The sequence below is a fragment of the Pseudophryne corroboree genome, chromosome 3 (assembly GCF_028390025.1).
Source record: "Pseudophryne corroboree isolate aPseCor3 chromosome 3, aPseCor3.hap2, whole genome shotgun sequence".
Classification (NCBI taxonomy): domain Eukaryota; kingdom Metazoa; phylum Chordata; class Amphibia; order Anura; family Myobatrachidae; genus Pseudophryne; species Pseudophryne corroboree.
The window spans coordinates 279,269,878-279,295,078 of NC_086446.1; the positions used below are offsets into that span (position 1 = coordinate 279,269,878).

A 25,201-nucleotide genomic window follows, 5' to 3' on the forward strand; every position below is an offset into this window, starting at 1 on the left:
GCACTGGGGCATTTCTGGCACTGGGGGGAATATCTGGCACTCGGGGCATATCTGGCACTCTGGCACTGGGGGGGAATATCTGGCACTGGGGGGGGGATATCTGGCACTGGGGGGGGGGATATCTGGCTCTGGGGCATATATGGCACTGGGGGGGAATATCTGGCACTGGGGGCATATATGGCACTGGGGGGGGGGATATCTGCCACTGGGGGCATATATGGCACGGGGGGCATATATGGCACTGGGGGGGAATATCTGGCACTAGGGGGGAATATGGCACTGGGGGGGGGATATCTGGCACTGGGGCATATATGGCACTGGGGGGGGAATATCTGGCACTGGGGGCATATATGGCACTGGGGGGGATATCTGGCACTGGGGGCATATATGGCACGGGGGGAATATCTGGCACTGGGGGGGGAATATCTGGCACTGGGGGGGAATATCTGGCACTGGGGGGGAATATCTGGCACTGGGGGCATATTTGGCACTGGGGGGGAATATATGGCACTGGGGGCATATCTGGCACTGGGGGGGAATATCTGGCACTAGGGGCATATGTGGCACTGGGGGGGTATATGTGTACCTGGCACATGGGGGGGGGGGGACGACTATATTTGGCACTGGGGCATGTAAGTACCTGGCACCGTGGGGGAATATCTGGCACTGGGGACATATGTGGCACTGGGAGCACAGCCCTAGCAACAAGGACTACCTCCTAGCAACGAGCATGACACCCAGTGCATGAAACACCTGGCAACGAGCATGACACCCAATGCATGAAACCCCTGGCAACGAGCATGACACCCTGAGCATGAAAACCCTGAGCATGAAAACCCCTGGCACCGTGCATGGAACCAAGAGCATGAAACCCCTGGCAACGAGCATGACACCCAGTGCATGAAACCCCTGACAACGAGCAGGTAATTGAAAAGTAATTAGAAGCCTTACTGTAGGACTTAATGTGTAATGGGCATTACGGTGTGTGGCATAATGTATCACGGACATTGCGCTGTGTAGTCATAATGTGTCACAGGCATTACGGTGTATGGTATACTATATCGCGGGCATTGTGATATGTGGTATAATGTCTCAGGGTCATTGCAGTGTGTGGCATAATGTATCACGGACATTGCGGTGTGTGTCATAATGTGTCAGGCATTACGGTGTGTGGTATACTATATCACGGGCATTGTGGTATGTGGTATAATGTCTCAGGGTCATTGCAGTGTGGCAAAATACATAACGGGCATTGCGATGTGTGGCATAGGGTATAACGGGCAGGGCATTGCGGTATGTGTCACAGGCATTACGGTGTATGGTATACTATATCACGGGCATTGTGGTATAATGTCTCAAGGTCATTGCAGTGTGTGGCATAATGTGTCACAGGCATTGTATGTGCTATAATGTATCGGGCATTGCAGTGTGTGGCATAATGTATCACGGACATTGCGGTGTGTGTCATAATGTGTCACAGACATTGTATGTGCTATAATGTATCAGGGGCATTGCAGTGTGTAGCATAATGTATAACGGGCATTGCGATTCCTGTCATAATATGTCACAGGCATTACGGTGTGTGGCATAATGTGTCACAGACATTACGGTGTGTGGCATAATGTGTCGGGGGCATTACAGTGTGTGCATATTGTGTCGTGCATTATTGTGTGCGGCATAATGTCTAAGGGCCATTGCAGTATGTGGCATAATGTATACTGGGCATTACTATAAGGAGGAAAAATGACAAATAATGTAAGGGGCATGAATCAGGATTATTTTTCTTTCCTGTGGTGGCCAACGTATGGGCGTGCAGGTTGCAAAACTGGGGTATAAGGTAGTCTTTTCCTGCAATGCCACGCCCCTTTATGCGAAACCACGCCCACTCCAACAAAACCACGCCCCTTTTTGGCGCACGCGCGCCTTCGGCGCACGCATATTTATCCCCTTCTTGCTCCCAATTATGGAGCATGAAGGGAGGGGGGGGGGGGGGGGGGGCGATGAATTTTTTGGCTTGGGGGAGAAAAATTTCTAGTTACGCCACTGGAGAGTGGGTGTAGGGATCAGTGAGGGTGAGAGTAGGGAGCAGTGTTGGTGGGTGAGCGAGGGTAACAGAGAGTGTGGATGTAGGGATCAGCGAGGATGAGAGTAGGGAGTAGTGAGGGGAGCAGAGAGAGTGAGTGTAATGAACAGTGAGGGACATCAGTGTGGACTGTGGAGGCGCTGAGCAAAGTGTGTGTTCCCAACTTCCTACTGTGACCTCCCACCCCACTCCGTGACTCACCCCACGCTGCCTCCGCTCTTGCGCTGGACTCTTCCTCTGGCAGGCCATGTGTGCAACACTGCCGAGTGCAAGGTTGCACAGCAGTTCTCTCAGGGGCGCAGTCAGGAAAGGGGGGATGCAGCGCCGCGGCGTTTGTGGCCAGTCCCAACGCCGAGATGCGCTGCTGCAGTGAGCTGCTGGTTACTCCTCTTCTCCGTTCTCCTGCTGCCGCTCCCAGAATGCCATGCTCATTCCCGGCTTGAAACGCTGGGTGGGAGCGCAGCGCGGCACTGCTGTTTACAAATTTGGCTGACAGCGACGGGGGACGGCGGCGCCTACAGGGTAAATACTAGTACCCTGCTTGTTCACTTCCTGTGTGTGCTAGCGGATACGCCCCCAGTGCACATGCGCTGTGTGCAACGCACTGCTAGCACACACCTAGTTACGGCACTGATCCAACCTGTAGCTCTGCAGGTATCACTGAGCTATTAACAGCTAGCAATGCATGACACAGTATGTGTTCTCCAAGAATAAACCAAGATAGGGCACTAGCACTCAGAATTACTAATTTAAGATGATCTTGTATCTAGTCTCTTACCTTCAGAAGCTCTGCATGTGCAAATGCCATGATCCCTTCAAATATTATCACGTTTGCTCCATAGAGGGTTTTCTAACAACAGAGGAAATTAAAAGTTACTATCTGCCAGAACTGTTAGTAATAATACAATATAATGTCAGTGTTCCCTCAGGAATGCTTCTTATTTCTATCTGCTTCCAATTGTTCCCCAAACCCCCTACCATTCAGCGGTATACAGACATGGACACACATTTGTTGGTACCCTTGCATAGGATTGCCATGATATCCCTTTAATCAGGGACCCCTATGATTTACACAGGTTCTGTGGCTGATTACAACCAGGTGGAAGGCAGGTTTGAATTTAGCCAGCCACAGAACTTGTGTAATTCATATGCGTCTCAGATTAAAGAAATATTATGGCAACCCTTGCCTTGTAGCTCACTGAAACTTTACCCCTGAAAACTGATGAAATGTTAAGCTATTGTCTCATATATACCTGCATACATTTGCTATTTCATAGAATAAAGTAAAGTAAAGAAACCATTCAAATATATTTTTTTTCTACAAAGATATTCAAAAATGGCCTGGACAGATTGGTTGGTACCCCTTAAGAAAAATAATGATAGTGAGATTTCAAACCATTGCTGCCAACTTGCAAAAAATTCTGTATTAGGCCCAGTATGACCTCCTGATCCGACGTGCATACTTTCATCCCTCATGGGCTCCTTTAAGCAGCAGATTATCTGTTACAAAGCAGGCAAAGGGGAACATAGATCTAAAAGCTTCCAGCTTGGAATTTCTACTGTCAGAAATGAAAGTTGTGGAGAACTGCTGAATGGGTTGGGCAGGGGAGGTCGACAGCGACAATGCCAACGTCAGTATCGCGGCAAGGCTACTTAGAGAATTTGACCAGTGCAGGTGTTATAACTTTAAACGGATGTGGATCATCAAATCGACAGTGTCTAGGTCGACAATGTTTAGGTCGACCACTATAGGTCGACAGTCACTAGGCCGACAGGGTTGGAAAGTCGACAGGGTTTCTAGGTCGACATGTGCTAGGCCGACAGGTCAAAAGGTCGACATGAGGTTTTTTGTTGTTGTTTTTGTCGTTTTCTTCGTAGAGTGACCGGAAACCCTAGTTAGTGCACTGTGTCCCTCGCTTCGGGCAAGGTGCCTCGCTCGGCACAGATTACCGTTCCAATCATAGTCCACGTGGATCGTTACGTATGAAAGAGTTCAAAAAAAGAATTTTTTTTTTTTAAAAACTCATGTCGAACTTTTGACCTGTCGACCTAGAAACCCTGTCGACCTTCCAACCCTGTCGACCTAGTGACTGTCGACCTATAGTGGTCGACCTTAACAGTGTTGATCTTCAGACCGGATCCCCTTTAAACATGGTGGTAAACGTATGTTTAAAGTTATACTATAGGGGTAAACTACTGTAAATAGCATTTCACCCGCGTCATGATCCCAGTGCCGACATAGTGACTGCTGACATAGTCACTGTCAATCTCTGGATGGCTAGAGGCAAGAGCTGGAGGAACCAAAAAAATCTGATAGAACTGATCATAACCTGGTCAGCTATGTAGATCCAACCCCACATATCACTGTAACTTACCTGCTCACAATAATGTACAGTACTGAATTAAGCAAAATTATTTCCAGGAAAAAGTTGTCAGAGGGAAACCATTTCCAGGACCTCAGTCACCACAAGAAGTATGCCATGGCCATAACTAGGGAGTGCAGATGCCCTGTGGGCGAAACTGGCTGCCACGATATTCAGAGCGGCGGGCTCCTAGTTGCTGTGTGCAGTGCACTGTCCAAGGATGAATGATGATGATGATGATAATAAAGAGAAATGATGATGATGAAGCAGAAGAGGAATGTGGAAGAAAAGGAAGAGGAATGAGGTAAACAGCACTGCAGCTCCCTGGGGTGGGAGGAGGATGAATGATGATAATGACGAGGAGGAGGAGGAATGATGAGGAATTAGGAGGAATGATGATGATGATGATGATGATGATGATGATGATGAGGAATTATGATGAATGATCATCTGCCTGGTTTTTACCCAGTTTGTACTATTACTGTTGTTCTAATTGTAAAGCGCAACGGAATATGCTGCGCTATATAAGAAACTGTTAATAAATAAATAAATAAATAAATAAAATGGTGGAGGGATGATGATGATTGATGATGATGATGATTGAGGAATGAGGAGGAGGTGCTTTACTGTTGCGTAATGTGTATAAGGTGCTCTACTCTGTAGCATAATGTGTATAATGGGTACTACCGTGTACCATAATGTGTATAAGGAACTGTACTGTGTGGCATAATGTGTATAAGGGGTACTACTGTGCGGTGTAATGTGAATAATAGACACTACTGCGTGGTGTAATGCGAATTGATACTATTCTGTGGCCACACCGCTTCCCCCGCAAAGCAACACTCCATTATTTTTGCCGACTATTTCAAAATTGGTTTGGGGCATCACCAATTCTCTTTTTGACACAAGACATAAATTTGGAGGAAAAAAAAAGTACAGAATATGAGGAAAATAACACCTTGCAATCCATTTAGCATTTAGCAATCCATTTAGCACTGGGGCAGGCATGTGATGTTTTGTGGTTGTGTGGCAGCCAGTGGCACAGGAAGTACTGTCTAGCTGGAAGGAGGAATGGACTCAAATGAATATGAGCAAATCTTAAGAGAAAATGGGCAAAAGTCAATGAAGCTGAAAAGATGTTGGATAAAGACAAAAATCTAAAACATACAAAACAAATAAAAAATCAACGATATACAGTAGTACTATCATGAACATATTAAGGTTTGGAATGACCTTCCCAATTTACACATACTGGAAAGCTGTGGGGAGATCTGAAACACACAATGCAAGAAACAGACCTAAGCAGAAGTCTGAGCTGGAAGAGCAGTAAGAGAGGGAAACATTCCCCAGGCAAGAATAGAGAGACTATAGCTGGCTACAAGAAAAGTTTGGAAGCTGTGGAGTGTACCTGAGGTGACGTTACTAAGCACTGACAGGGTGCATAAGCATTCGCCCATGCCAAAGTCAATTTTATATTTTTAGTGATCTGTATAAAGACCGATGCACACTAGAAGACTTGAAATATGTTAAAGATGAACAATGTGGAAGATGAGCGATTTCCCTTGAACTCCCCGATAAACGATATTGAGTGTACACACTGAGCTTTTTACAAACGATCTGTACAACGAACAATCTGCTTACCTGGGACTGAAGGGATTGAGCTGCATGAATGAACGACTGACGACCCGCTTCAAACGAGCATGGATGCGCACATCTTTCATCATTCGCTGTGTAGACACTGGACGATTTGAACGACAGATTGTTCAAAACGGTTGTTATCGCTCAAATCGCTGGGAAAAAATTCTTCTAGTGTGTATGGGCCTTAAGAGTGTGTGGCAGATTTTGTATACAATTATATACTGTATGCCAACAAATTAATTACAAGGTGCAATGATATTCGGTAACAAAAGTTTGTTCCTTCCAAATGTGATAACTTATTCAGTAGGTGGAAGTATATGGTAATACACATTCTATATGAGCAGTGCAGTGATTGACAGTAAAGGAAATGCCGTTATTCAACTATGGGCATTACTGTCTGCACCTAATCCCCATCCTCTCACACTCTAAACTGGTTCTACCCCAATTCCTTACCCAATCTTTGGTTCGGCTGTGAGTGGTAAAGTCATAGGTGGGTATTTTCACACTCTTTCCCTGTTTCAGCTTCTTCAATGTACTAATCATTAGCTCAAAGTCAAAGGAGTCTGGGTGGTCAAAGTTAAATTCATTCCGGGCAGCCTGAGCCTGTTGTTCCTCTGTCAGCACCTGAGAGAGACACATTACCAGACATGAGTACCAATGTGAGAGACAAAGTATAATCTAATTGCATTATCAGACATGAGTACTAGTGAGAGAGAGACCACATATTATCTAATCTTATTGTCAGAAATCAGGACCAGTGAGAGAGACCACGTATTTTCTAATCACATCATCAGACATGAGTACCAGTGGGAGAGACCACATATTATCTAATCACATTATCAGACTTGTGTACCAGTGGGAGAGACCACATATTATCTAATCACATTATCAGACGTGTACCAGTGGGAGAGACCAAGTATTATCTAATCACATTATCAGACATGTGTACCAGTGGGAGAGACCACATATTATCTAATCACATTATCAGACATGTGTACCAGTGGGAGAGACCAAGTATTATCTAATCACATTATCAGACTTGTGTACCAGTGAGAGAGACCACATATTATCTAATCACATTATCAGACATGTGTACCAGTGAGAGAGACCAAGTATTATCTAATCACATTATCAGACATGTGTACCAGTGGGAGAGACCAAGTATTATCTAATCACATTATCAGACATGTGTACCAGTGGGAGAGACCACGTATTATCTAATCACCTTATCAGACATGTGTACCAGTGGGAGAGACCAAGTATTATCTAATCACATTATCTGACATGAGTACCAGTGGGAGAGACCACATATTATCTAATCACATTATCAGACATGTGTACCAGTGGGAGAGACCAAGTATTATCTAATCACATTATCAGACATGTGTACCAGTGGGAGAGACCACATATTATCTAATCACATTATCAGACTTGTGTACCAGTGGGAGAGACCACATATTATCTAATCACATTATCAGACATGTGTACCAGTGGGAGAGACCAAGTATTATCTAATCACATTATCAGACATGTGTACCAGTGGGAGAGACCACATATTATCTAATCACATTATCAGACTTGTGTACCAGTGGGAGAGACCAAGTATTATCTAATCACATTATCAGACTTGTGTACCAGTGAGAGAGACCACATATTATCTAATCACATTATCAGACATGTGTACCAGTGAGAGAGACCAAGTACAGGTTGAGTCTCCCTTATCCAAAATGCTTGAGACCAGAGGTATTTTGGATATCGGATTTTTCCGTATTTTGGAATAATTGCATACCATAATGAGATATCATGGTGATGGGACCTAAATCTAAGCACAGAATACATTTATGTTACATATACACCTTATACACACAACCTGAAAGTAATTTTAGCCAATATTTTTTATAACTTTGTGCATTAAACAAAGTGTGTCTACATTCACACAATTCATTTATGTTTCATATACACCTTATACACAAAGCCTGAAGGTCATTTAATACAATATTTTTAATAACTTTGTGTATTAAACAAAGTTTGTGTACATTGAGCCATCAAAAAACAAAGGTTTCACTATCTCACTCTCACTCAAAAAAGTCCGTATTTTGGAATATTCCGTATTTCGGAATATTTGGATATGGGATACTCAACCTGTATTATCTAATCACATTATCAGACATGTGTACCAGTGGGAGAGACCACGTATTATCTAATCACCTTATCAGACATGTGTACCAGTGGGAGAGACCAAGTATTATCTAATCACATTATCGGACATGAGTACCAGTGGGAGAGACCACATATTATCTAATCACATTATCAGACATGTGTACCAGTGGGAGAGACCAAGTATTATCTAATCACATTATCAGACATGTGTACCAGTGGGAGAGACCACGTATTATATAAATCACATTATCAGACTTGTGTACCAGTGGGAGAGACCAAGTATTATCTAATCACATTATCAGACATGTGTACCAGTGGGAGAGACCACATATTATCTAATCACATTATCAGACATGTGTACAGGTTGAGTATCCCATATCCAAATATCCGATATACGGAATATTCCGAAATACGGACTTTTTTGACCGAGAGTGAGATAGTGAAACTTTTGTTTTCTTATGGCTCAGTGTACACAAACTTTGTTTAATACACACAGTTATTAAAAATATTGTATTAAATGACCTTCAGGCTGTGTGTATAAGGTGTACATGAAACATAAATGAATTGTGTGAATGTAGACACACTTTGTTTAATGCACAAAGTTATAAAAAAATATTGGCTAAAATTACCTTCAGGCTGTGTGTATATGGTGCATATAAAACATAAATGCATTCTGTGCTTAGATTTAGGTCCCATCACCATGATATCTCATTATGGTATGCAATTATTCCAAAATACGGAAAAATCCGATATCCAAAATACCTCTGGTCCCAAGCATTTTGGATAAGGGATACTCAACCTGTACCAGTGAGAGAGACCAAGTATTATCTAATCACATTATCAGACATGTGTACCAGTGGGAGAGACCACATATTATCTAATCACATTATCAGACTTGTGTACCAGTGGGAGAGACCAAGTATTATCTAATCACATTATCAGACATGTGTACCAGTGAGAGAGACCACATATTATCTAATCACATTATCAGACATGAGTACCAGTGGGAGAGACCAAGTATTATCTAATCACATTATCAGACATGTGTACCAGTGGGAGAGACCACATATTATCTAATCACATTATCAGACTTGTGTACCAGTGGGAGAGACCAAGTATTATCTAATCACATTATCAGACATGTGTACCAGTGGAAGAGACCAAGTATTATCTAATCACATTATCAGACATGTGTACCAGTGGGAGAGACCACATATTATCTAATCACATTATCAGACATGTGTACCAGTGAGAGAGACCACATATTATCTAATCACATTATCAGACATGAGTACCAGTGGGAGAGACCAAGTATTATCTAATCACATTATCAGACATGTGTACCAGTGAGAGAGACCAAGTATTATCTAATCACATTATCAGACATGTGTACCAGTGAGAGAGACTACGTATTATATAATCACCTTATCAGACATGTGTACCATTGGTAAAGACCAAGTATTATCTAATCACATTATCAGATGTGTACCAGTGGGAGAGACCAAGTATTATCTAATCACATTATCAGACGTGTACCAGTGAGAGAAACCACGTATTATATAAATCACATTATCAGACATGTGTACCAGTGGGAGAGACCAAGAATTATCTAATCACATTATCAGACAGCAGTTTCTGTGAGAGATCATGTATTATTATTCTCATGGCCAGACCACATACTACTGGAATATATACCAGTGATAGAGGCCATATTTTATATATCTCATTACTAGACATCAGTACCTGTGAATGAGATCACGTGCATTACCAGGACTTGTAAGAGGTACTGCACATTAATATTACCACACATTATTTCCCAGGAGAGAGACCAGTGGGTATATGAAATAGGGTCTGAGTTTTCCGGAGGTGCGGGATGTTGGCCGAGAATGGCCGTAGTTTCTAAGCAGCAATCATTTACGAGGCACAACCAACCTGGACCCTATGACATACAGTTGCAAGAAAAAGTATGTGAACCCTTTGGAATTTCCTGGATTTGTGCATAAATTGGTCATAAAATGTGTTCTGATCTTCATCTAAGTCACAACAATAGACAAACACAGTCTGCTGAAACTAATACCACACAAACAATTATTTTCTCATGTTTTTATTGAACACACCATGTAAACATTCACAGTGCAGGGTGGAGAAAGTATGTGAACCTTTGGATTTAATAACTGTGTTAAGTTCGTTTAACTTACAGGAAAAAGCAATCCCTAAATACAGAAATGTTCAGGCAGCTGCGACCGCTAAGCGTGTGTGTGATAACCTTCTATGAAATGCATACACGTTGCGTAAGCACGCCGTCACGCTGTAAGCACAAAGTAGCTACACGTGCGGCGGAATACACTTTAAAACCCCTAACAGGAAAGGAATGCGACATCAATTGTATATGTTATGTTGTTGTCAAACGCAGCAACAAATATTTACTTAAAAAGGGGGGTACAACAGAAAAACAACAATACAAGAGAAAAGGCTACAACCAATGGATACATACGTTTTGTTCGCCTGCGCCACCCAGATCCGGTCCTCAGTCAATCTGGCTAGATAACCTTCAGAGAATTATATTTTATATAATGGTCCAAAACACAATACAATGGGAAATGTATGCTCTTCTTCCATTGGTCCGGGGGTGGGACATATCCTGAGCGCTGGGGATCATTGGTCAGCTCAAACGGTGGGCGATGGCTAAGTCCTGAGATGTGATTACTGTTGTTTACATCTAAACAGGTGTTTAGATGTAAAACATTGGTACTCCACTCTCAATAGCATAAAACAATAAACAGCAATGTCATTGAGAGTGGAGACCCAATGCTTTCCCACTTGGTGATTGGACACAGCCCAGCACCCTAGTTATGACTGGTCCACAGTCACCTGTTTAATACAGCAGTCATTTCTCTGTTGTTTATTGTTTTATGCTATTGAGAGTGGAGTACCAATGTTTTATTCAACAACTATGGTACAAAGAGCCACTCTTTGTTTATCTATTTTTACAACCATTGCTGGGACTATCGACAGGTCTCCTGTAAACAGTCTAAAACCAGCAAAGTTTACCAACAAAGGTTAACACACAAACCTCTAGGTTGCCTTACATTTTTATAAGATCCTAGTGTTGAGCACTGTCTATCTATATTAGGGAGAGCTTTATTATTATAGCAATCAACTTTATGCAAATTTCTATGAATATTAAGTCCTCCTGGGTGGTTTATGCAGATTAGTGCCCCTTTATGAATTCTGGGTAATGCTTGGCAATCGACCATTATTCATTCAAAATCATTGATGGTCTATGACCGATGTTGAATTATTTTACCATTGATAGAGAAGAACCAGATGGTTTCCCGCCGTCGATGGTTCAGTGCTACTGATTTTATTCCCCCTCATAGTGTTAGGGCACAGAGCTTAGAAACCTCACCGGGCTCCAAGTAGCATGCAATTCATTTTACAGTAATGCATGGGTCACCATCCATGGTTATCTTACAGATGTTTTTATACCATCAAGGGATGACCCACTAATGGCCATCCCTAGTTCTGCTGTTCGCCAAAGACTGACTCTGCATTGGCTGGCTATAGGTGGTCAACAACCAATAGTAGATGGTTGTGTCATTGAGAGTGGAGACCCAATGCTTTCCCACTTGATGATTGGACACAGCCCAGCACCCTATTTATAACTGGTTCACAGTCACCTGTTTAATACAGCAGTCATTTCTCTGCTGTTTATTGTTTTATGCTATTGAGAGTGGAGTACCAATGCTTTATTCAACAACTATGGTACAAAGAACCACTCTTTGTTTATCTATTTTTACAACCATTGCTGGGACTATCTACAGGTCTCCTGTAAACAGTCTTTTTTTTTTTTTTTTTTTTTAACCATTCAGGTTAGATTTCAGGCAACACTACTATCAAAAGACAGTCACTTCGCCCAAGCCTTGAAATCTGCTCATCATCTGGTTAATAGTCACAAAAAGATATATACAACATAAACAAGCAAAGTTGCTTCAGACGTGTTACATATCACAAATCATGATCTCACAACAAAAAAGCACTATACAACTACATAAACCCCCAAAGAAACCCTCCATAATCAATAACTAACCACATGCTTCCACTTCTTAGTCTTCCAATACCCCTCTGCATCCGAGCATCCACCACCAGTTTTACAATCATACAAATAACACACATACAACTTACCAAGCACCATTCTAACACAATCACTCACAGCTAAATCCTCTCTCTTATACACACATAAATTCCTAGCATCCCACAACACCTCTTTCACACATGCCATAATTAACCATAACAATCTCGCTTGCACTCTACCACTCGCACCTAGTCCAAACATAACAACCTTCCAAGTCATCATATCAATACCTGACACTTCCTTACACACACCTCCCACTCCCTTCCATACTTTTCTAGCAAACTTACAATTCCAAAATAAATGCAAAATAGACTCAATCCCACCACACCCCTCTCTCAGACACATATCCACCCGCACCAAATCACGCTTCTTCAGCACCTCACACACTGGCAAAATCCCAAGCATCCCCATCCACACAATGTCTCTTTGCCGATTAGTCATACCTTTCACACTCATATTCTTCCATAACTCAGTCACCTCCACAACATTCAGACAATCAATATTACACATACTCTCTCTATCTTTCAACATCTTCAACACTTTCTGTTTCTCCTTAAAATCAATCATCCTCAGCCCACTCAAACCAAACTTCCTAATAAACTTCTCAATCACACAATACCAACCAGGGCAAACAGAAGCCACAGGCCTCCTCAAATCTCTCTTATACCAACCCAAACCACACAACATCCATCCAGCCATATACCTCATCATACAAGCAGCTTTATTGTCACTCTCAAACATCCTAATCACAGACACAATGCCATTCACCCCCAAAAATACTTCAATATTTGGAAAATCAATCCCACCCTTACCTCTAGTTTTCATCACATTCTCTCTCTTCATCCTCTCCATCTTACATCCCCAAACAAACAAAAACAGCAATCTATTAATCTTCTGCAGATTCCTTGCACTTATTGGAAAAACACAAGACACAAACAATAACAATGGTAAAATCATACTTTTAATCACCAACACCTTTCCCGTCGTAGACAACTCACACAGCTTCCAAAAATTCAATTTCCTAACAATCTTTTCCCCACACTCATCCCAACTCTCTCTTCCTTTCAAATCATCTTCAAACTTAACCCCAAGCACTCTCAATCCCCCTTCCACACACTCCACACCCTCTATCTTAACACTACTATCTCCAAAACATTTAAATTTACTCTTATCCCAATTAACCTTAAACGCAGATGCACTACAAAAGAAACCAATCAACAATTTAGCTATAGACAAAGCCGCAACATTCTCACACACAAGCGTTACATCATCCATGCATCCCATCACTTTAAAAACCTTACCCCCACTCCCAGGAATTAAAAAACCCCTCACCACCTTATCCCTCACAATCATCCTCAACAAAGGCTCAATCACACATATAAATAACACAGGAGACAACGGACACCCTTGCCTAACACCCGAATCAATTGTAACCCTTCCACTCACATTACCATTCACTAACACACTGCTACCAGCACCCGCATACAAACTTCTAATCCTCTCCACAAACATACCAGGAAAACCCATCCTCACCAACACATTAAACAAATTCATGCGACACCCTATCATACGCTTTTTCAAAATCTAATGCTAACACCATACATCTCTTCTTTCTCCTCATACAATCCTCAATCACATCCCTTAATAACACCAAATTATCTCCTATTCTCCTCCCAGGCACAGCACACACTTGTTCCTCACCCACCACCTGATCCACAACATTCCTCATTCTATCCGCAATCACCTTCGCATACAACTTATAGTCCACATTCAACAACGTTATTGGCCTCCAATTGCCCAGTCTCTTCCTATCACCCTTTTTATGAACACAACCACTCCTTCATGCATAGACCCACTCACACAACCATTCTCTCACATATACCTAAAAACCTGCATAAGATCCTCCTGAATCACTTCCCAAAAAGCAACATAGAATTCCACAGACAAACCATCCATCCCAGCAGACATCAGAACCTTTCTCACCTCTTCCATACTAACATCACACATCAAACATTCCTTCTCATCCTCTCTAACCTTATCACTCAGAACACTTAACACTTCACTCACCATACTATTATCACATTCTCTCCTTTTATACAATTCTCTGTAAAAATCCTCAACTACACCCATCATATCATTACCACTCACCTCTCTCTCATCTTTCCCAATCACACTATTCATATCTTTCCCACCCTGACACACTTTCTTAAAGAAAAACCTCGAACACGTCTCATCCTTCTCCATCTTTTCAACTTTTGCTCTAAACACAAATTCTCTCCCTCTCGCATACATATGTTTCTTCCTAACTTCCCTTTCATGCCTAATTTCATCACACACATCCACACCCAAATCCCTCAAACGATACAAATACTGCAACCTCTTGTTAGCATCCTCATACTCTCTCCTTTTCTTCTGAGCCAATCTACATCCCCATTTCTTGAAAAAAACTTTCACTCTTTCTTTCACCCAGTCCCACCAACACAAAATATTCTCAAACTCACTCTTCCTACACACACACCTCTCATACATACTCTTAAAACTCTTTCTCACATCCTCATCTTCCAACAATTTACTATTCAACTTCCATACCCCACGCCCATACCTCACATCCGACTTCCCTTCCACAACAAATTGAACATATTCATGGTCTGAGAACCCAACTTTCCTTTGTTTATACCCACTCCCTCCCAAACCCTTTGAAATAAAAAAATAATCTAACCTAGAGGCAGACCTCCCACTATCCGCCCAGTACGTTACTGGCGGCGGTCTTATCTTACATAAATCAACGACATCCGTCAACACAAAATCATCAATCATCTGCTTTAATAGATTCCCCGTAACATCAGTTTGAGTCACCCCAACCCCAAAACCTATACCCTTATTAATAACACAATTAAAGTTCCCAACTAAGATAATAGGAATCCTTCCTGGAATAAAAAACTTAATCTTCTCAAAAAAGACCTTTTGATCTTTTTTAACAGCTGGAGCATATATGTTCATTAATCCGAACCTCCATCCCCTATAAACCAAAATTAACAAAATACAGCGCCCCGCTTCTATTTCAACAACTTTCTCTACCACCACCTCCCTATTCCTAATCAAAACACCCACCCCATCACTTTTATTACACCTAGACCCAGACCAAACACAATTTTCAAAATGACCCTCCTTTTTCCTTAAAGACCCCTCAAAACCACCCTCCTGCAAACAAATAATATCATCCCCATAGGACCATAACTCATCCAGCACAGCAGATCTTCTAGCCGCACTTTTAATAGGTCTGGAATTTGTAGACCCTATAGCCAATGTGTGGTTGACTGAAGAAAAAAAACCAGGAGGCATACTTAATCCTGAATCTTAGAGTTCCCTTCATCCAGGACCACCGGATTGGGATACCTCCATCACATCTTTGCCTCCTCTTCCTACCCCTAAAAAAAGACCCCTCCGGCTGTATTCCAGAATTGGAACTGGTACTCAGGTCCATAGCAAAATCCTCCTTTGCGTAATTAGGCTCAGAAACAGCCATACGTGGCTTCTTTTTGCAAGAACCCACACCCTCCTGCTCCTCATTCTTGCGCACCAGTTGAGACTCCTCAGAATCAGACAAATTCTCCCTATCCCATCCATAGGCTTCCGATGCCGACTCTGACATGATTTCAGGACTGGCTATTGTCAGCACCCTGCCACTCAAACGCAGGCTGCCAGAGCTGCTGTTAGTGTCCTCATCCCGGATAATATTCACAATGGCACTCTTACTCGCAGCCGCTGCGCTCACACACTGATCTTCAGCGCTCCCACCTGCCGCGCTCACAGCCGCCAGCGGGCTTTCAAACACCGCAACCCGCACAGACACTTGCGGCTGTTTGCTCTCCACATGCAGTGTCTCCTCTCTGCTCCGGACCTGCGCTCCGTTATAGTGCTCCTGTGCACCTGACACAGAAAGAGCACCTGGCGCATTGACGAGCCCCAGGGCAGCCGCAGGAACATCGCTCTTCTGTGCCCCATACTGCGCCTGATACTCTGCCGACCCCGGGCAATTCCTACAGGTGTGTCCCGCTAGCCCACATAGGTCACAGGTTCTGGGCTCAGGACAATCTCCAGCCATATGTCCCTCTTTTTTACAGTTCCTGCAGCAAGAGAATTTCTTTTTGCAATCCTCCTGCTTGTGCCCATAGTCAAAACACTTTCTACAATACAGGGGTTGCTCCGGATAGAACAGAAAGCCTCTGCTCCCATCCACAGTGAAATTGGCAGGAGGGTGCATGATACCCCCAATCCCCTTCTCATACCTCTTAAAACGCACAAAGAATGTCACTTTGCCATTAAAGATACCAAGCACATTGTTCAGCCTGAAACCCCCCCTAACGTGAGTACAATATCTGTACAGGAACCTCTCAATAAGCTGGACCTCTTGAAAGGGGTTATAGAGGTGCACAGTCACAGGAACCTCCCTTTAAGAAAACAAGGGAGTGACCTTGATTCCCTCCAATTCTGGAGTTCCCGCTCTTTCTCTTAGCTTTTCAAACACCCTAATACAGGCATCATAATCTCGAAATGAAACATCATACAGGCCTTGCTTAGGAAAGTCCTGGATGCAGAAGATTTCAGACTTGATGTCCATGCCAATCACATCAGCCAAGAGGTCCTGTCCAATTTCCTTCAGATGAATGGCATCCCTCATCTCAGCAACAACCTCCAGTCGAATGGTGTTCTTCAACCCTTGAACTGCTATATTGCAGAAAAACAGACGCGCCGATCCCTCCTCTCCAGCTAGGGGCCCTGGAAAAGGACCCCCACCACCACACCTGGTCTCGGCCAAAAGGCCAGCAAAGCTAACCAACAAAGGTTAACGCACAAGCCGCTAGCTGGCCTTACATTTTTATAGGATCCTAGTGTTGAGCACTGTCTATCTATATTAGGGAGAGCTTTATTATAGGAATCAACTTTATGCAAATTTCTATGAATATTAAGTCCTCCTGGGTGGTTTATGCAGATTAGTGCCCCTTTATGAATTCTGGGTAATGCTTGGCAATCGACCATTATTCATTCAAAATCATTGATGGTCTATGACCGATGTTGAATTATTTTACCATTGATAGAGAAGAACCAGATGGTTTCCCGCCATCGATGGTTCAGTGCTACTGATTTTATTCCCCCTCATAGTGTTAGGGCACAGAGCTTAGAAACCTCACCGGGCTCCAAGTAGCATGCAATTCATTTTACAGTAATGCATGGGTCACCATCCATGGTTATCTTACAGATGCGTTTATACCATCAAGGGATGACCCACTAATGGCCATCCCTAGTTCTGCTGTTAGCCAAAGACTGACTCTGCATTGGCTGGCTATTGATGGTCAACAACCAATAGTAGATGGTTGTGTCATTGAGAGTGGAGACCCAATGCTTTCCCACTTGGTGATTGGACATAGCCCAGCAACCTAGTTATGACTGGTCCACAATCACCTGTTTAATACAGCAGTCATTTCTCTGCTGTTTATTGTTTTATGCTATTGAGAGTGGAGTACCAATGTTTTATTCAACAACTATGGTACAAAGAGCCACTCTTTGTTTATCTATTTTTACAACCATTGCTGGGACTATCTACAGGTCTCCTATAAACAGTCTTAAACCATCAAAATTAACTAACAAAGGCTAACGCACGAGCCTCCAGCTGGCCTTACATTTTTATAGGATCCTAGTGTTGAGCACTGTCTATGTACTATATATATATATATATAATCTATATATTACCATGACTTAGATGTATTTAGGCCATATGTATGAGACTATAAATGTATACCTCTGATATATCGTACATCAAATGTCTGGTCTGTAAATGTCTTGTATGTGGTTTTGTAAGTTGTTAATCAAGTTAGGGTTTGGCTTGTGTTCTTGTCTAGGATATATTGTTCTTTTGTTTGTCCTGACTTGTAGTGCAACAATGACAGTCCAGTATCTGTTGTCTCACTATACAACTCTAAAACAATGGGGGCAAATAAAAGGTATTTACATTCCTCATAGATCAGGGTCTATTTTCCATGATTACAAAGCTTTGCGTAAACAAGACAGTCTGATACATTCAAGACACTGTTTAGAATTGAGTTTTTGGAAGTATTGCCTTTGAATGTGAGAGTGATTTTATTATAATGTGTGCGCACAGTAACTTGCCACTGAAGAGTGTACAGACTGTGTGTAAATTATGCACTATATGGCTAAAATATTGAATATGGCTTTGTGGCTTTTCTGAGCGAATGCGTATGTTACCATATTTACTCATACCACGTGCTAATACGCAGGGCTTCACGAGCCAATGTACGCAGCTTGCAGGTCTGCGCCCGCACGGCGAGTACGCACCTGCACAGAGGCTACTCTGTACGGTGTTTGTATGTATAGAGTGTAGGTGTAATATTTTCGACTTTGACAACTGGTTGACCCTCCTTTAGCAGCAATAACCTCAACCAAACATTTCCTATAGTTGCATATCAGACCTGCACAATGGTCAGGGGGAATTTTGGATCATTAAGCTTTACAAAACTGTTTCAGTTCAGCAATATTCTTGGGTTGTCTGGTGTGAATCACTCTCTTGAGGTCATGCCACAGCATCTCAATCGGGTTGAGGTCAGGACTCTCCAGAATTCGTATTTTCTTCTGTGGAAGCCATTCTGTTGTTGATCTACTTCTGTGCTTTGGGTCGTTGTCCTGTTGCATCACCCATCTTCTGTTGAGCTTCAATTGGTGGACAGATGGCCTTAAGTTTTCCTGCAAAATGTCTTGATATACTTGGGAATTCATTTTTCCGTCGATGATAGCAATCTGTCCAGGCCGAGGCAGCAAAGCAGCCCCAAACCATAATGCCCCCTCCACCATACTTCACAGTTGGGATGAGGTTTTGATGTTGGTGTGCTGTGCCTTTTTTACTCCACACATAGTGTTGCGTGTTCCTTCCAAACAACTCAACTTTGGTTTCATCTGTCCATAGAATATTTTGCCAGTAGTGCTGTGGAACATTCATGTGCTCTTTTGCAAACTTCAAACATGTAGCAATGTTTTTTTTGGACAGCAGTGGCTTCCTCCGTGGTATCCTCCCATGAACTCCATTCTTGTTCAGTGTTTTACATATAGTAGATTCGTCAACAGAGATGTTAGCATGTGCCAGAGATTTCTGTAAGTCTTTAGCGGACACTCTAGGATTCTCTTCACCTCACTGAGCATTCTGCGCTGTGCTCTTGCAGTCATCTTTACAGGACGCCCACTCCTAGGGAGAGTAGCAACAGTGCTGAACTTTCTCCATTTATAGACAATTTGTCTTACCGTGGACTGATGAACATCAAGGCTTTTAGATATACTTTTGTAACCCTTTCCAGCTTTATGCAAGTCAACAATTCTTTTTTTTTTTAATTATTTTTTATTAGATAGATGAGATACAATACAGGAATAGGTGTAAGCATTGTGTAACATTAAACTTACATAGTCATTCATATACAGTAAACATCCCAATAGGGGAGATCAAGAACCAGAACGAACAAGTTCCGGAGAGCTTATATTCCTTCTAAAATAAAGCTAAGACTCATCAATTTCAAAATATTACGAGGTGGTATAGAGATAAAGAAAAGAGGGGGGAAGAAAAAGAAAACAGGGAAAGAGGGAACATAGTTCCAGAGGTTGGGGGAGAGAAAGAAAAGTAGTAAAATATAGTGGATATGGGAAGGGGGATGAGGATGACCCGACCAGACCCGTCCCAGGAATACGTGGCGACGGAGACTGATTAAAACTTACAGTATAATTGGACCCAGTTAGCGGAAGGGTGGAGAGGTCTTAAAAAAGGACGTCCACGGTTCCCTGGTCCTAAGAAAGGCCTCAGAAGAGCTCTTCAAATGCTAGTAATATGTTCCATAGTATAAATGTGCCATATCTTCCCTACAATTTCTCCCACAGCAGGAACCTCTGTGGATTTCCAGGATGATGCAATGGCACACCTAGCAGCAAGAACCATGTGAGTGAATAGTTTAGTCTGACATCGTGACGCTCAGGGTAGCGACACAGAGAGAAGGAAGTGCTTGGGGCACAAGGGAACAGAAGTCCCCAAGATCGAAGTAAATAGGGAACCCAGTTCCCTCCAGAGGGGGAGTAATCTAGGGCATAACCACCAGATATGCAAGAACGTCCCATTCATTGTTTTACATCTCCAACAGAGATGAGACAAATCTGGAAACATCTTAGCAAGTCGGGTGGGAACATAGTACCATTTATAGAAGAGCTTATACGCATTTTCCTTTGTTCGGACACATATGGAGCTAGATGCTAGGTTAGCGTAGCTATCGGACCAGTCTTCAGAGTCGAACGTTTCCCCCAGATCAGATTCCCATGCCCTCTCATGAGGCTCCCTATCTACTTGTGCAGGGGCCCCCAGTAGTTTATAAATGGTGGAGATAAGTCCTTTGGTCGAGTCCGTGCGCATTGCAAGAACTTCTAGAGAAGACAGTGTTCTATGATTGAGTTGTGTGAGAAGCGCGGAATGGAAGTGTCGGATCTGTAAGTATTGGAAAAAGAGTGTGCGCGGCAAAGCAAATTTAGATTGGAGATCTGTAAAAGATGGGAACGGGGAATTTGTGGCTATGTCATTTAATAACTTAACCCCCTCTTCCCGCCAATGCGGTAGGGCATTAGGGTGTCGGCCTGGCTGGAACAGAGGGTTATCAAATAACGGAACTAAGGGGCTAGGGAGCGGCGCCAAATGGAATTTACAGTTAACCAAAACCCAAATGCCCAAGGAGTGGGAGATTACTAGGTGAGACTTAACGGAACGGGGGCTTGTCAAACAGGGGAGCCATAGCAAAGAAGAAATATAGTTCAAATTGAGCGAGTCAGTTTCTATTGAGACCCAGACCCTCTCAGTTTTTGGAGTATTCCATTGGATACATTGTGCCAGTTTGGCCGCTATATAGTAGGCCTTGAAGGCCGGGACCCCCAGACCGCCCTCCAAGGTGTGTTTCTGTAGTGTTAGAAGTTTCACTCTAGGTTTCTTTTTGGACCAGATAAATTGGGACTTGGCGTGTTGAAGGTTTTTGAAGACGTAAGGCGGCACCCGAACCGGAAGAGTTTGGAACAAATAGAGGAGTCTGGGCAAAAGGTTCATTTTTGCAGCGTTGATACGGCCGATACAAGAGATATAATGGGTTCCCCAGTTTTCAAGATCTCTTTGAAGATGGGAAAGTAGCTTGGGGAAATTTGCCTGAAAAAGTTGAGAATAATTTTTGGTTATAGCAACTCCCAAGTACGTAAGTTGCTTAGTATTCCAACGAAAATTGAATCTATTAGTCAGATTACTCTTTGTGGTTTGCAGGATATAAAAGTCTAAGACCTCAGTCTTATCAGTGTTAATTTTATAGCCAGAATGTGCTCCAAACTCCTCTATTTCCCGGAAAAGATGGGGCAATGAGTGTACAGGATCGGTAATTGTGAGCAACACGTCATCTGCATACAACGCAATTTTGTGCTCCACATCTCCCACTTTTACTCCTTTAATCAATGGGTTGGCTCGGATCCTCGCAGCGAGGGGTTCTATAGAGAGGGCAAATATTAATGGGGAGAGCGGACAGCCCTGACGTGTGCCATTAGCAATTTGGAAAGACGGAGACATCACCCCATTGGCAAGTATAGCTGCCTTAGGATTACTATACAATGCAGACACTCCTTGAAAAGAAGTGTCCCGTAATCCCCGCTTGTTGAAGCATGTGAAACATAAAAGGCCATTTAATCCGGTTGAACGCCTTTTCGGCGTCCAACCCCAGGACCAGAGCCGGCATCTTTCGTCTATGTATTTTGTGAATAAGATCAACCGTTCTGCGCGTGTTATCTAGAGCTTGACGACCAGGTATGAAACCGACCTGGTCCAGATGGACCAATTGGGGGAGAAGGGGCACCAGTCTGTTGGCCAGCAATTTTGCATAGATCTTGATATCGACATTTAAAAGCGATATAGGTCTATAATTAGTAACCAGCTCTGGGTCCCGACCGGGTTTTGGGATAATAACTATACTTGCCAAGGAAGTCAAGGCATCAAAAGATGCACCGTGCAAAATATCGTTAAAAAAACATGTAAGAAAGGGGATGAGCACCGCCGCACACTTTTTATAATATTGGGGGGAGAAACCGTCTGGGCCTGGGGCAGCCGACACTTTGAGGTTTTTAATGGCACTAAGAATTTCTATATCCGTGAAATCAATGTTTAGCTCTGACAGCTGTTGGTCCGAGACACGAGGAAGTAAAACATCAGTAAAAAAAGAGGGTAGAGAGGGAGTGTCCCGTGGTTCATGCTGGGAAGGGGTAGTAGGGAGATTATAAAGTTTTTCATAGTAGGTTTGAAATTCCCGAACAATTGTCTCAGGGTCATACGCGACGGTCCCCGTGGTTGGAGACCTCACTTTGTTAATCAAGTTCGAGGCCTTTTTTACCCGAAGCTTATTAGCCAGAACAGAGTCGGCTTTGTCAGCCTTATCGTAATATTTCTGTTGAAGCCGTCGTAAAATAAAGGCCGATCTGCGTGACAATATAGTGTTAAGTATGCCTCTAAGCGTATTAATTTGGGAGAGCAAAGTAGGGGTGGGGTGCAATTGGTGTTCAGTTAATAGCAACACTATTTCAGCTTCTAGGGACGAGATTTCACATTGAGTCTGCTTCCGACGGTGAGACGCCGCACTGATGAGCTTACCTCTGATCGTGGCTTTATGAGCCTCCCAGATAATACTATTAGCAATCTCATCAGATGCATTAAGCTCAAAGTATTCCGAAATGGCGGATCTAACGTCCCATAGAGTAGAGGGATCCAAAATAAGGCTATCGTCCAACCTCCAAGACCCAGACCTACCACCGGAACTAACAAGGTCAAATAAGAGGATAGTTCCCGAGTGATCTGTCCACGGGACAGGTTTTATGCCTGCATAGGTGACAGTCGACGCTAGGGAGCGAGAAACAAGTATCATATCAATTCTAGCATAGACTTGGTAGGGAGCGGAATAATGGGTATAGTCTTTAGCCAAAGAATTTTTAAGGCGCCAGGAATCCAACAACATCAGCCTATTCATACCATCACCCAGGACCTGCGCCGTTCGCAGTATCTCAGGGGAATGTTTGATCCGTGTGGAAGCTTTTTTTTTTATCAAGAGTCGGATCTAAAACTGCATTGAAATCCCCACCAATCAATACATGACCCTGAGAAAACCTTTCAATTTGTCTGAATATACTGCGAAAGAAACATCCCTGGCCAGTATTCGGAGCATAGGTTAACCAGGGTAATCGTCTCCGCTCCAATGGTGCCCAGTAACATAAGAAATCTACCTTCCAGATCCACTAGGGATTTAGTGAGAGTAAAGGGAACCCTATTAGATATCAGGATTGCAACGCCTCTTTTTTTACAGGGGGCAGAAGCGAAATAGGATTGGGGAGAGCGTTTACCTCACAATTGAGAGTGGGAACCGGTCATGCGAGTCTCCTGTAGCATCACGATGTCAGCTTTCTCTCGTCTACAGGCATCTAGGACCAGAGTACGTCGCTTGGGGGAGTTGAGACCGTTAACGTTCAAGGAGAAGACCTTCAGACCCATAGGGGAGGCCAGACATACGAAGCTCTCGAGTTCCGCTGAAAAAGCCTAGAAAAATTGAACAGGACCGGTCGAGTCAGGAGAAGAGGAGGGGAGGGGAGAGAGGAACGGAAGAAAAGGAAGAAAAAAGGAGACAAAAGCAGAAGAGAAGAGGGCCTAAACAGGCCGAAACCCCTTGTAGAGTGGACCCCAATGATGGGGTTAAGCATAATGACAGTAAGGAATACACTTGAATAAAAAGGGGGGGGGGGGGGGGGGGAGAAAACAAAACAGGGTGAACAGGAACTACAATAATGACCTCCGCCGGGGGAAGAGAGAAAGTCTAGGGCCGGCGAGACACCATAGGCCCCCAAACCCTCTAGAAAACCTCCCTGAGGGGGAGGAGCTATAGTAGTGGATCCGTGATATACAGACCGAAACATATCGTAGCCAATAACATCTAGAACAGACATACAGGATTATCCAATAATAGAGACTGAATACAAATCTTGCACCTAACAGTATTAAAAATTTTAACGAAAGGTGAAACGTTGGCAAAGAACAAAGCCACAATGGTGGGCATCTATGCCATCAACCAACTATAAGAACGTAATCTTACACAATCCTCATTACTACCTAGCACTAAGAAGGCCAAGCGTAAGGAGTTAAACCATTAAGACAGAACTCATGTTAGTAATTAAACTATCACACTTCCGTCCTTGGACAGAATATCAGACCAAACGAGTGAGAGTTCCAAGTCAAGGAGGGGCAGAGTCATTTTTCGGACCATGGCGCACCTGCTGCCATGTCGCTTGAGGAGGTCGGGTACGTTGTGGCTTAGGAGAGCCCGGTGGAACAGCACCGGTGTTAGGTTCAGGCAGAATATCTAAGTCCTCCAGTAATTTTTGACCTTGTTCCACTGTTTTGGCTGTGCGAACAGAGTTGTCCGCCAGGACTTGGAGTTGGAAGGGAAAGTTCCATCTATATTTAATGTTGTGCAAGAAAAAAAAGCATTTGGTTCCCCCAGCACCCTGAATGATAACAGTAACTAGATGTAAATCCCACATAATAATAGAATTCAGAGATCTTCGTTACACATATTTGCGCAAATGTGTGGTTAAGCCCCAAAGCCGCATCAAGGTGTCTCTGTATATTTGGAGTCCCTAGCGCTATATCTAGGTGCAGGGTGTGGCACCCAAAACACCAGCATAAGCCAGAAAGCCAAGCGTAGCATACCAGTGAAA

The 25,201-nt window shown here is 43.2% G+C and overlaps 1 protein-coding gene across 3 annotated transcripts in view; it reads right to left on the reverse strand.

Moving 5' to 3' along the window:
• The window catches only part of UCKL1 (uridine-cytidine kinase 1 like 1), a 177,602-nt gene that overhangs the window by 88,877 nt on the left and 63,524 nt on the right, over nt 1–25,201 (reverse strand). For all 3 annotated transcript variants that reach the window (XM_063959197.1, XM_063959199.1, XM_063959196.1), the window contains 2 exons: nt 6,538–6,708; nt 2,862–2,933 (listed from right to left, as the gene is read on the reverse strand). In XM_063959197.1, the coding sequence (XP_063815267.1) occupies nt 2,862–2,933; nt 6,538–6,708 (243 nt within the window). The remainder of the gene's footprint in view (nt 1–2,861; nt 2,934–6,537; nt 6,709–25,201) is intronic.